Source organism: Equus caballus, chromosome 3 (genome assembly GCF_041296265.1).
Source record: "Equus caballus isolate H_3958 breed thoroughbred chromosome 3, TB-T2T, whole genome shotgun sequence".
Lineage (NCBI taxonomy): Eukaryota > Metazoa > Chordata > Mammalia > Perissodactyla > Equidae > Equus > Equus caballus.
Window position 1 is genome coordinate 118,516,107 of NC_091686.1, and position 14,298 is coordinate 118,530,404.

The 14,298-nt window shown below is 42.8% G+C and overlaps 1 protein-coding gene across 3 annotated transcripts in view; it reads right to left on the bottom strand.

Moving 5' to 3' along the window:
• LYAR (Ly1 antibody reactive) overlaps positions 1-14,298 on the bottom strand; it is a 20,896-nt gene continuing 6,598 nt past the window's right edge. For all 3 annotated transcript variants that reach the window (XM_001501112.6, XM_070262712.1, XM_023638359.2), the window contains exons 3-9: positions 12,959-13,073; positions 8,248-8,355; positions 8,052-8,135; positions 4,448-4,877; positions 4,022-4,108; positions 796-881; positions 1-316 (exon numbers count right to left, since the gene is read on the bottom strand). In XM_001501112.6, coding sequence (XP_001501162.1) covers positions 182-316; positions 796-881; positions 4,022-4,108; positions 4,448-4,877; positions 8,052-8,135; positions 8,248-8,355; positions 12,959-13,073 — 1,045 coding nt within the window. In that variant the 3' untranslated portion in view covers positions 1-181. The remainder of the gene's footprint in view (positions 317-795; positions 882-4,021; positions 4,109-4,447; positions 4,878-8,051; positions 8,136-8,247; positions 8,356-12,958; positions 13,074-14,298) is intronic.

A 14,298-nucleotide genomic window follows, 5' to 3' on the forward strand; every position in this document is an offset into this window, starting at 1 on the left:
TTTTGGACAAGAATATATTTTACTTTCTCATAAAAGTTCTACCAAAAATATATATTTTTCTTAACTTAAAAATACAACTTTGGAAAGGAAAATGAGTTGTTATAATTCATTACATGTTTTACAAACAGCAGTGAAAGGAAGAAATCAAGAGAATGGATTCAATGTTTAAATATAAAAATGTTCATTTCAAAAGCTTGACTTTGTCCTTTAATAACTTAAAGGTGGGGTTCTTGCTGATTTTCTTGTTAAAGATGACCAGAAGCTCCTCTTCAGATTTGTGATGTTCATTTGTCACAGCATAATACTGAGCTAAAACCTTCACAAAGAGAAACAACCGTCAAATGGGTGTATTTGTCCTGAAAATTGACCTAAAAAGTCCTTTAATCCAGAAGTAGACCAATAGTAAAAAATAATAGCAAGCCAGGTGCTGGTTACACAGGTGTGTTCTGCTTGTGAAAACTTGTGCAACTGTACACACATGAGCACTTTACCTGTGTCAGACACTGATGAAGAATTAAACAAAAAGAAGAAACCATTGCTCTGGAATAATCAAAAGATAGAAAAACATCTAGAACAATAATTTTCACATTTAATATAGGCACTGCAGTGGCTGAGGAAGTGTCATGGGACTTGGCCCCATTCCCTCCCCACAAACCCTGAGGGGTTCCTGGAGCAGCATGAAAGTCACCAAGATACACGACATTTATAGTATTTTAGATTAAAACAACAAACTGTACATTTTAAAATAAAGAACTGATTGTCCTGAGATTATATACCTGGGTTCGTACACCATACCTTTTTCCGTAGCTTTTTGATTGCTATTTCGTTATCTGGGGCCTGTTTCAGGACTGCTTTAATAGTTCCCTTCCAGTTGAATTTACCTATAATATAAAGAATAATCTGTAAAACATTTTGTTTTGTTATATCACCAGGAAGATAAAGAAATGATTTCTGCAACATCTCTTTGCTACCTGGAAAATGAACTAACCCTGAATGAACAGGACACCATGGTACCGTGTAGCAGGCACTTGACCCATCCAATCACAGTGGCCTAGCAGTACTGACTACCCTCACAGTACTCGTTCTTAGAGTGAGCAGGTTAACTAAGTATCCTAAGTACCATCACTACTACAAGTTCCTGTAAAAAGACAGAGTGGTATCTAATGAACTAAAGAAGATTTACTAAGCATCCACTAAGATCACGGGGCTGTCCAAGAGCAGTAAGCAAGACAAAGATGAGCAAAAGGAGCTTAACCTTGAATAAGAGAGGGGACAGCCACAAATAATTACTATACAGTGGGCTAAAAGACTCATCTGTGGGACTTCTGCTCCTGGGAAGAAGAAGATTTGTATGCTGAAAATCCATAATGCTAATCAAAGAAATCAAAGATTTAAATAAATAGAAAGATATACCATGTTCATGGATTGGAAGACTCAATAGGGTAAATATACCAATTCTCCCCAAATTAATATACAGGTATAATCCAATTCCTACATCATCACAGCAAGATTTTTTTTGTAGATATAGACAAGATTATTCTAAAACTTAATTTTGAAAAGAATAAAGTGGGAGAAATAAGCCTACACAATTTCAAGACTTCAAGTTTACTGTAGATAGCTGCAGTAATCAAGAATGTGTGGTATTGGTAGAAGGACAGATACACAATCAACGAAATAGAATAAAGAACCCAGAATAGACCTATACAAATACCCCAAGTGATTTTTGACAAAAGTGCAAAACCAATTCAATGAGGGAAAAAATAGCCTCTTCAACAAATAGTGCTGGAGCAACTAGACATTGATGGGCAAAAAAATGACCCTTGAACTAAGTCTCATATTCTATATAAAAACTAACTCCATATGGGGGCTTGCCTGGTGGCATAGTGGTTAAGTTCATGTGCTCTGCATCAACGGCCCAGGGATCACTGGTTCAGATCCTGGGCATGGACCTACACACCACTTATCAAGCCATGCTGTGGCAGGCATCCCACATATAAAATAGAGGAAGATGGGCACAGACGTTAGCTCAGGGCCAGTCTTCCTCAGCAAAAAGAGGAGGATTGGCAGCAGATGTTAGCTCAGGGCTAATATTCCTAAAAATTAACTCAAAATGGATCATGGACTTAAGTATAAAATGTAAAACTATAAAACATTTAGAAAAAAATAAGAAAAAAATCATTGAGATCTAGGGTTAGGCAAAGAGTTCTGAAATTTGACACCCAAAGTATGATCTATTAGAGGAAAAGCAGATAAATTAGATTTCTTCATAATTAAAAACTTTTACTCTACAAAAGATTCTGTTAAGAGGATGAAAAGACAAGCTACAGACTGGGGGAAAAAAAAAAAACCCTGCAAACCACACATCCCACAAAGGACTAATATTTAGAATATATAAAGAACTCTCAAATCTCAACAGGTAAAACAAACAAACAATCCAATTAGAAAATGGGCAAAAGACAAGAACAGACATTTCAATGAAGAGATACACAGATGGCAAATAAGTACATGAAAAGATATTCAACATCATTAGGGATATACAAACTTAAACCACTATAAGCTTTACTACATACCTATCAGAATGCTAAAAAAACAGTACCACCACCAAATGTTGGCCAGGATGTGGGGAAACTGGATCACACACACATTGCTGGTGGGAATATAAAACGGTACAACCACTCTTGAAAAAGTTGGCAGTTTCTTAAAAAACTAAACATGCAACTGCCATACTACACAGCTACTGTACTCCTGAACATACATTCCAGAAAAAATGATGTATGTTCACACAAAAACTTGTACATGAATGTTTACAGCAGCTTTATTCATAATAACCAGAACCTGGAAATAGTCCAGGTATCCTTCAGTAGACAAATGGTTAAACAAACTGTGGTACATCCATGCCATGGACTACTACTAAGCAACGAAAAGGAATAGATTATTGATATGTGCAGCAACCTGGATGAATCTCCAGAGAATAATGCTGAGTGAAAAGAGCAAATCTCAGGTTACATACTAAATGCAACAGTCTGAAATTACAAAATTATACAAATGGAGAACAGATTAGTGATTGCTGGGGCAAAGAAGCGGGTGGGAGTGAGGGGGAAGTGGGCGTGGCTATAAAAGGGCAACAGGAGGATCCTTGCACAATGGAAACCTTTGTCTCCTAACTCTGTCAGTGCCAACACCCTGGGGAGAGACAGTACTATAGCTGTGTAAGGTGTTACCCTTGGAGGAAACTGGGGAAAGGATACATGGATACATAAGGATACACAAGTCTGCATCACTTCACATAACTGCATGTCAATCTACAATTATCTCAAAACGAAAAATTTATTTTCAGAAAAGCCTCATTTATACAAAGTTGGGGAAGGGTTCCAAGCTAAGAGATCTAACCCAACTTGGGCAGTCACTGACCCTCCGTTAATAAAGCCTCGATTCCCACTTGAGTCCTCGGGTCTGTTCTTGACTGGCAGGAGCCTAGGGAAGGCTTCGGGCCTGAGGAGTAGCAGCAGCTTTGTGGAGGAGGCAGCAGTTAAGAGGAAGCTGGAAGGCCAGGGAATGGATTCTGACAAATACACCTTCTAGCTTAGGGAGGTGGCCATGGAGTTTCAAGCAAGGAGACACCAGGAACAGGCCCAGACGTGGGGAGAGGGAACAGCCGAGTCTGGCTGGACCTCAGGGCACGTCTAGGAGAGTAATGAGAGGCAGCGACAGGGGAAGCAAGGAGAGGGGAAAAGGAGCAGGGGCTCAGAGAGTCATGCTGGGTTTATTTTAAATTCCAAAGACAGTATCTATTTCCAATCCAGACAGCTTTACTTTTTATCTTTAAAGCTAGACAGAGACACTGTAAGAGTGGCTCACACAGTTCTCATTCATTTCTTTGGAGTCACATCCTACAGAACTTACTTTGCTTTCAGATTTTTCCACATGCCTCTGGAGGGTACGACCTGCCAGAAAGCCCTGCTTCCCCTCCTCCTTCCCCACCCTAAGGAGGGCAAAGCTTTCCAAATGATGGCAGCAATACCTTTTGCAGAAGCCTCATGGTTTTCTGGTTCTTCACCCTCAGAATGTCCTGGGAACTTTATCTTTTTCTTCTTGGACTCTGCTTCAACTAAGTAATTAGAAAGATTGAAAGAAAAAGATTTTGCATTTATGACAGAAGCTACCATTTAACGAGAGCCATACATGGTCAGGCCCCTTACATCCATCACCTCTCCCACTCCCCAAGCAACCAGCACCGTGGGGTTTCTCCTCCTCCACGTGAGATGAGGAGATGGGGAGCTGAGAGGGAGGTCACTTGCCTGGACTGAGCCCAGGTCGGCCCGATCCCTAAGCTTATGCTCTTTGCCTTACTTGGTTCAAAATGCAAGGTCTAATGGATTTTATGTATCCCAAATTCACAGCTTCAAAATGTTTTTAACAAGCCCGGGAACATAAGCTAGCCACGTACTCTCCGAATGCTTCCGCTTTCTCTTTCCTGGACCGGTTTTTGCCTCCTCCTCGTCCACGCCTCCAGCCACTGCCCCGTCCTCGGCGCACAAGCCCTTGCTCCTCTTCCTCTGGCTAGGCTTCCCTGCGGAGCCGCTGGCCTTGGGGCTGTCCTCCCCTCCAGCTTCCTGCTCGGCCTCCCGCCCCATTTTGCGCTTTTTGGGCTTCTGACTCTTTGAATTCTCTTGGTGGTTTTCTAATCTTAGTTCTTTCTTTTCTTTTTTTCTTTTCTTCTGCCGTTCTTCCTTCCTTTCTCTTTTATTCTTCTTCACCTTTGCTTGTTCTTCCGTGGTATCATTTGCTTTGGAACATGGAACCTTGGCGGAGATTTCTGCATGTGGATCCGCCACTGGGTTGAGTGGCTGTTGATCTCGCTCCTTACTGACAGGTTCCTTATTATTAAGCAAAACCAAGAAACACATAAATACTCATTCCAGACACAGTTGTTCACATCATTGCATGTATCTACTGAAGAAAATGTTCCAAGAAAAATGTCTTTATTACTTACCATTTTATAACTGTGCTAAATGCTAAACAATAGCTAAAATATAGCAATAAATATACGAACTGGGAATAACTGCCCCGGCCCACACCCCTCTCTGCATTTAACAGACATTTTCATTCCAAGGGAAAACTGAAGCATCCTTCCGTCACGCAAGCCAGACCTTTAACTGTGGCTCACTATTCACTTTTCTTTGCAATAAGACGAGCACTTAGATGTGGCAGGACCACTGGATTTATGCATCTGCAGACCTGGGTTCAAGTTCCAGCTCTGTTCACGACCAGCCAGGTGACTCAGGGCAAGTTATTTAGCTGCTCTAAACCAATTTCCTCATCTATAAAACAAAGCTAGTAACACCTACCTTATGCAGTTGATGCACGAATCAAATAAGATATGTCATGTGCTTAGCACGGGACATGCCCAGTAAACGGGCCCGGTGAGCGGGAAGGGTTTTGTAACTATCGAGGACTAGACAGAGGTATTGTTATTATCATCCTCATTCAGATTAGATGGCTACCTTAGAGGAGGGGTCAGGGACACCTGGACGGAGGGTCAGGAACCATGGGGAACTAAATAACCACAAGCACTGGAACAAGGTCAGCTGTCCGTTTACTGCAATACCCTATCCAAATCAGCACAGATCAGCATGGCTAGTCCCAGTGCCTGCTGTGCTCCCTGACTCTAAATACGCTAGAGTCTCTACGCCAGCCCCTTCTCAGGAGACGACATGAGCAATCTGCTGAACTGCTCTGGGAGCCCTAATGCGTCTGGGGGGGAAGGAGGGGGTCAATGGCAGGAGCTCTCAGGCCGCTTCAGTTGTGGTAGAAACCACTGGACTTAAGCATCTGCAGACCTGGGCCCAAGTTCCATCTCTGTTAGTCACCAGCCAGGTGACTCAGACAGTCACCTCCAGTCTTGCGCCTTCAGGAGACTCAGTCACAAGGGAGAACTACTGCCCCCGAAGGTGGACCAAATAAAGAAGGGCCGGCTCTTGCTCGCGCACAAGACTCTACAGAGGCCACGCCTCACTCAGACCCGGACGCTCGCCCCTGCCCAGAAGAGCAGCATTTAGGAGACGGACATTCAACTAAATGGTTGGCGTTTTCTCGGCAGCAGTTGAGAGAAATCCACTAGTCCAGACGCATGCGGGGTCGAAGGCAGAGCAGAGTTCAGCACCGGACTCGGGCGGAAGAAGGGGACAAAGACACTCCCCACCCATCCCGCACTTCTGTTCCTGTCTGACAGTCGGGTATTCCTTCAGCACACGTCAGCCCCAGTCTCTAGCTGGTGTGTCCCCTCCACGTCCAGACCAACTCCTCGCCACTGGAGGGAGGAGAGGGAGGGTGGGAGACCACAGGCACTCAAGAAATGACTAGACAAATTCATGCCCCGTCTTCTTTCTACTTCATGCCAGGCTCTCCTCAAATGAGGTCTCAGCGACGCCTCCACTGACTCTCACCTAACAGAGTGCCTGCTTCACTCTGCCCCTTCCCCCCACCTTCTGTTTCTTCCTGGCGCCTATCATGACCTGACATTAGAGCACAAACCCACATCCGCATGTGTCTGTCTCCCCGACTAGAGCACAGTCTGTGAAGGCAGGACCTCGGCCTGATTATGCTGCACCCACAACACCAGGTACGATGTATGCGGGGCTAGAGATGGTCCCATGGTAGAGGAGGAGGTGAAGCACCCAACCTCAGGCCGGTGCAGAGCAACAGGACGACGAACACTGCAGGTGAACGGACGGCACATCCACACACTGGGGCATGCTGTGAGGCTCAGGGGGCAAAGGCAAGGCAAGCACACATATTTCTCAGACTCAGAGTTACCACGAGCTGTTAGTGATTATCGTTTTTAATTCTTAACATGCTCGCAGCTTCAGAAGGGAAATGGGAAAGACTTTTTTTAAACTATATAGTCGAACTAGGTAATTTCAAATATTTGATTCTTAGTTAAAATAAAGGAAATAACCTTTAAAAAACAGCTGCCACATAAATGCCAATTAAATGACTGTTTATAAGGTTTCAAAGGTCCAATTCATATATTCTGAAAGAGACAAAGGCTAGACTGCCAAGATAAAGTTTCATTTTTATCCCAATTTAATACAAAAACTATTTCCTTGCTATAAAGCAAAACAACTCTTGACAATGTGATTAGAATAAAACACCCACTACCTTTTTTCAAACTACTACTAATGTAAGTCTCCAAATGGGATATAAGCTCCAAATAGGAGCAAATACAAGTGAATTAATGGGAAAATTTTAAATTAACAATGTAACCAACAGTGTGCTAGCGGATATCAAATGAGACTCTGCACCTGTATATTACACCCGGGGTCTCCGATGAAACCACTTTGACAGGCGGGTGACTGAGCTACTCTAAGGGAATTCTCCCTCCACCAGAAGGAAGGAGATGAACGCTCATCGAGTGCCCACCAAACGCAGGGCAGGAGGGGACGCTTTTATAGCCTCGTCTGCTGTACTAGCGCAGCTGTAAGGGCGCTCTGGGACCCCCACCCCCACCCGAGAGGACTCGTAGTCACTCTCGACGTCCTCGCCCTGTTTATTTTCCTCATGGCACTATCACCACCCAAGATATTTTATATTTTTTGTTCAGACCCTGGCACAGATCAGGCACTCAGTAAGTACCGAATAAATGAATGAAGATGATCATCCACATTTTTCTAAGAAAAGGAGGCTGAGGCTCAGAGAGGTTAAATAATGTGCACAAGATCAAATGTGCGGCAAACAGCACAGCAGGGATTCCAACCAGGTGTGTCAGACACCCAGAGCGCCTGTTCTTTCCAGCGCATCCGCTGCCTGATGTTTAAGCCAGTACTTCCAGTTAGCTGCTCTTGTTATCAAACACGGGGATTAAATGCCTTTCTCTGCACAATAAGGACATCTTCTCTGCAGTGCACTCAGTTTATTCCTCCCATAAATGAAGGCACACAGAGGCGCTCTGAAAAAGAAGGCTGTTTTGACCTCCGAAGACAAGACATTCCCATTTCATTCTGACTAATCATTTTTGCCACACTACAAATTTAAAATTAGATCTGACTTACAGTGCTGGAAGCTTCCGAGAAGATATTCCACACCTGCTCCAGAACAGACTCATTATGAACTTTTAAACTGTTCTTCATCCAATTCTGTAAGGAACAGAAGGAAGAAACCCCCCCCTTAGCCCATTCTGACAGGCACATGCTCAGTCACCAAGGAGCTACGCATCCCCTCCAGTCGGGAGTCAGATCAAACACATACCTGAAATTTCGCCTTTTTCCTGGGAACATTGTCAAAAGCACTAATTTGCTCTAAAAGTTCCCTCACTTTGGGGCTGACATTGGGTCTTTTTATTAATTCGTTAATTTTCTGCAAAAAAGGAAGAGAAAACAAAAACAATAAATACCTGACATGTGAGTTTCACGAAAGCCAAACTAAAGTGTCCTACTAATGGATACAGGGTTCACCTTTCAAGTCCAGATTCTGTATCAGTGTCTCTGCTCACGAATTCGCTCCAGTACTGGAAGTCCTAGCCAGAGCAGGTAAGCAAGAACAGGAAAGAAAAGGGATCCAAATTGGAAAGGAAGGAGTAAAATTATCTCTGTTCCCAGACAACATGGTCTTATAGTAGAACACCCTAAAGACCTCCAGGAGAAAACCTGTTAGAACCAATGAAATTCAGCAGAGTGGCAGGACACGCAATCCATGCTCAAAAAGGAAGTTCTACTTCTATACACCAACAATGAATGGTCCAAAAAGGAAATTAAGAAAACAATTCCTTTACAATAGCATCAAAAAGAACACAATATTTACGGGCCGACCCAGTGGTGTAGTGGTTAAGTTTACACGCTCTGCTTTGGCAGCCTGGGGTTCAGATCCCAGGGGCAGACCTACACACCACTCATCAAGCCATGCTGTGGCAGCATCTCACATACAAAAACTACAGGAAGATTACCACAGATGTTGGCTCAGGGACAGTCTTCCTCAAGCAAAAGAAGAGGAAGACTGGCAACAGATGTTAGCTTGGGGCCAATCTTCCTCACCAAAAAAAGTAAAATATTTAGAAATAAACTTGACCAAGGAGGTGAAGGACGTGTACACTGAAAACTGTAAATTAATGCTGAAAGAGATGAAAGACACAAATAAATGGAAAGACATTCTGTGTTGGTGGATTGGAAGACTTAGTATCATTAAGATGTCAATACTAACCAAAGTGATCTACAAATTCAAATGTAATCTCAATCAAAATCCAGTTGACAATTTTTCTTTTTCCAGAAATAGAAAACTCCATCCTAAAATGCACATGGAATCTCAAAACATCTTGAAAACGAACAAAGTTGGACGTCTCATGCTTTCTGATTTCAAAGCTTACTACAAAGCTAGAGTAATCGAATCAGTGGGCTACTGTCATAAGGACAGACAGACAGACCAGTGGAATAGAGAGCCCAGAAGTAAACCCATGCATATATGGCCAAAAGATTTTCAGCAACGGTGACAAGACCAGTCATGTGGAAAGAACAGTCTTTTCAACAAATGGTGCTGGGATAAGTGAATATCCATGGCAAAGGAGTAAAATTGAACTCTTACCCAATGCCGTTTACAAAAATAAACTCAAAATGGTGGGGCCAGCCCAGTGGCATAGTGGTTAAGTTCATGCGCTCTGCTTTTGCGGCCCGGGGTTCACCGGTTCGGATCCTGGGCACAGACGTACACACTACTTATAAAGCCATGCTGTGGCAGGCGTCCCACATATAAAGTAGAGGAAGATGGGCACAGATGTTAGCTCAGGGCCAATCGTTCTCAAAAAAAAAAACCTCAAAATGGATCAAAGACCTAAATGTAAGAGCTAAAACCATAAAATGCTTAGAAGAAAACACCAGGGAAAAGTGACACAACACTGGATTTGGCAATGATTTCTTGTATATGACACCAAAGGCACAAAAAAGAAAAAAGTAAATTGGACTAACTATATCAAAATTTTAAAACTTCTGTACATCAAAGACACTATCAACAGAGTGAAGAGGCAATTCATGGAATGGAAGAAAATATTTGCAAATCATTATCCAATAAGGTGTTAATTACCCAAATATGTAAAGAACTACAACTCAACAACAAAAAAAACAACCACCCAATTAAAAACTGGGCAAAGGACTTGAACAGACATTTCTCCAAAGAAGATATACAAATGGCCAAAAAACACATGAAAAGATGCTCAACATTATCAATCAATAGGGAAACAAATATCAAAACCACAATGAGGTACCACTGCATACCTCTTAGGATGCCTATTATCAAAAAAATAGAAAATAAATGCTGGGGAGGCTGTGAAGGAATTGGAAGCCTTGTGACTGCTAGTAGGAATGTAAAGTGGTGCAGTCACCATGGAAAAGAGTATGGAGGTTCCTCAAAAAACTTTAAAAATCTAGCAATTCCACTTCTGGGTATGTGCCCAAAAGAACTGAAAGCAGGGACTCGAACAGATATTTGCACACCCATGTTCACAGCAGTATTATTCACAAGAGCCCAAAGACGAAGCAACACAAGTGTCCACCAACATATGAATGGATAAACAAAACGTGGTCCATCCATCCAATGGAATCCCACTCAACCTTAACAAGGGAGGACATTCTGACATGTGCAACAACATGGATGAACTATGAGGACATCACATGCTAAGTGAAAGAAGCCAGTCACAAAAGGACAAATACTGTATGATTTCACTTATAGGAGGTAGCTTGAGCAGTAAATTCAGAGACAGAAAGTAGAATGGTGGGGGCCAGGGGCTGGGGAAAGAGAGAACGGCGAATTGTTGTTTACTGGGGACAGAGTTTCAGTTTGCGATGATGAAGAAGTTCTGGAGATGGATGGTGGTGATGGTTGCACAACGTGAGTGTACTTAACTGTATACTTACAAATGGTTAAAATGGTAAATTTTATGTCATGTATAATTTACCACAAATTAAAAACACTGGAAAAAATGTATAAACAAACCAAAAGTAATCCAAAGAATCAGACAAAAATGGATATTATAGGTACTAGGAAATTAATTGAGGACCAAGACAATAGTATTAAGATCTGATAAATAAATCTGAAATAGCAAAAACAGAACAGAGATTAAAATTAAATAAGTGACCTAAGAAAATGCTTATGGCAATCACAGTGAAGGCAGAGGAAAGGTACTGATTAAAGTCAGGGAGACATGATGGTCACCGATGAGCCAAATACGGACAAATGATGCGGCTAAACAAACACAATGCAGGAAAATGTCCCTGTGTTAGGAAAGAACGGAAGCTATATATAAACAGACTAGAAAAAAATGGATACAGGATACTCAGGCGAGGATAAGGCAAACCTCTCCAGGGAGGAAAACAAATCAAGAAAAAGACGAACACGGCAGAAGTCAGGCTGGCTCAGCAGCGGCTGGAGCAGCGAGCTCAGAGTCAGGAGAGGACAGGGCACAGGCAACAGTGTGGAGGAAACGCTGTGACCCAAGACAGCGGGATATCTCTCCCTGACCCATTGATCCACTCTGTGTGTAAGCCCAGAGACATCTGGAAGGATGCTCGGCGAACATTAACACTGACAGGATTTCAAAATTCAGTCTTTAAAAATAAAGGTTTTAAGGATTTAAGGAAAAGAACAAAACCCCCAAATCCATCTCTGTCAGATGGGTCACAGGAGGCCCCGTTTATCCCCCCAGCACGCCACATTTAGTCTTATCCGTCTGTTAACAACGTCAACCAGGGAGTTAGGGAGGAATCAGAATCAGAGGGTGAGTGGACCATGACAGACCCCGAAGACAAGTTCCTGATTGCTGAGACGGTGACATAGCTGCTGAAGCCTGACAGTTTAGGGCAGGGTCAGCAAGCCTCTTCTGCAGAGGGCCAGAGAGTGAAGATTTTAAACTCTGCGGACCATCCGTTCAGGGCCTGACCACTCGGCACCACCCTTGCAGCACTAAGGCAGCCACGGACGGTATGTAGACTAATGGGCACGGCTGGGGGCCGATAAAACTGCTTACAAAGGGGGGTGGCCGGATTTGACCCACTGGCTAACCCATGCTGTAGAGGATTTCATTCAAGATGTGATGGCAACAGAGAAGGAACTCACACACCCAGGTACTTCAGCTCAGGGGCCTAGGAGTATCACCTGGTCCTCAGGGAGATTACAGATACAGTGCCCAAAAGTGTGGCTGACGGTCGCCAGCTTAAATATCTTAGTTCAGATAAGGGGTTTCACTAGCTCCCCAATCTGCACTGGGCAGCCTTGGTTAGTCCCTAGTGAACAGAAGACTTCCCCCCCAGGAGTCAGCTAACTCAGTAAGCTGGTCCATATTAGCAAATTCAGGTTTAAGCTCTATCGTCAAAGGGAGTAACTATTTATTTGGTTTCTAGGAAAATTCAGAATTTCCACAGATGACGTTTGTCTTCTTTCTCCCACCTTCCTTTCTGAATCCTTCCTCCTGCTATCTATTCTGTAAAAGGTGAATAACGTTCTGGAAGTCATACCTCTCGGTGAATTAGGGATTTTGTTGATTTTGCCATTTTTCTTGTACATGTTTTTGTTTTATTTTAGTTAAGTAGAAAATTCCTCATATCTATGAAAATGTCTTTATTTTGCCCAGTCTGATGACTGACAGACATGAGAGATTAACATGGTTTGAGTTATAAAAGTTGCATTATCACTAGAAGCAGATACACTAGCTTAGCCAACGGAAAGCTAGTGAGAATTCTGAAATAGTTCTGCAAGAAACGTGTAAAACATATGGATTAAAGGCAAAATACATTGCAACTGTATTAACAGAGAAATAAAGAATTCTTTTTCAAGAAGGTTTAGTTCCTCAACCTAGGTCTATCCTAACATGTTTCTGGGTCTGGTCTGCATAGATAGGCATTTATTCTTAGTTTCTCAGGCTTCCAAAGAAAGTGGAAGATGTCAGATGAAGCTACACGATGAAGCAGAAAGACCTTACCTGAATCCATGCCTGCTGTTTAATATCGCCTTTGTGGGTTTTACCTTCATAACCTTTGCCACCATACTTCTGATCCTCACTTATGCATTTCACATGATTTTTATAGTCGTCACCCCTTAAAGTGATAAAAGGTTCCACCGTTAGATTGATGCTCAAATTGGAGTCTCTGTCTCACTCGAGCATGCTGCTCCTACCTTCTGCGGGCCACACTTGTATTTCACACCTGTCCACTGCACAAGTACCCCACCTATTTCACTAACTATGCTTATAACCCCCTGGTCATAGCCACATTCCTTCCTACAAACTAATCAATATAAAACCCACCACGAAACTTTCCATCCATTTTTATATACTAACATCTTAAACCAAATTGATACATAATATGTTTTTTTGTCATAAGTGAATATGTACAGAATAAAAAAGAAAATAATTCTTTGCAATAGGGTGGCTTTATCTTAAATTACAAAATCTGTATGATTTCCTGGTAATATAGTAGACAATCAATAATCCATTGTAGAATAAGTTAAAAGTTGGTATAGGGGCCAGCCCTGTGGCGGAGTGGTTAAGTTCATGTGCTCTGCTCCAGAGGCCTGGGGTTTCGCCGCTTCGGATCCTGAGCGCAGACATGGTACCACTCATCAAGCCATGCTGAGGCGGCATGCCACAGAGCACAGCCAGAGGCACTCACAACTAGAATATACAACTATGTACCAGGGGGGCTTGGGGAGAAGAAGATTAAAAAAAGAAAAGCTGGTATAAAATGGTGGTATCAGGTTACTAACAAGTTCTGGATCTCAGAATCTTGGAAAAAAGGAAACTCAAGTCTGTCTCATATAATCTTTTTGAAGCCCTCTGGGGTCCTCAAGGAGATGTTTGGGACAAGGTCTGGGCAAAGTCCTCTATGGAGAAATAGCCCAAATTTCTCCGGTTTTATATATCAAGCTTCTTCCTAGGACTGAGTATAAACAAAGACTTTGGCAGCTCCCCAAAACTTTTTTTTAAATATCACTTCTGTAGAATGAAATTAAAATAAATTGTTAGCAAATATCATCCAAATGCCACAGAGGACACTGGGGCAGATGCCCCAAAAGCTGCCTTTCCACCTGAAGCCTCTGAAGCTGAAGGGAATCAGCATTAGCCATCTGTAAATGGCCCTGCTGCAGACACAGCGCATCTGGTCCCCTCCTGCTGTGTCCTCACCTGACCAGGGGCGCCCTCAGTGGAAGGGCCAGGAAGAGCTGACTCTCCCTGTCACCTCCAAATTTCTGGGGAGGACCTAGGCTCTTCTCCCAGATATCCCCCCACTGTGAATTAATTCATTTTCTGGTCTATAAATCCAT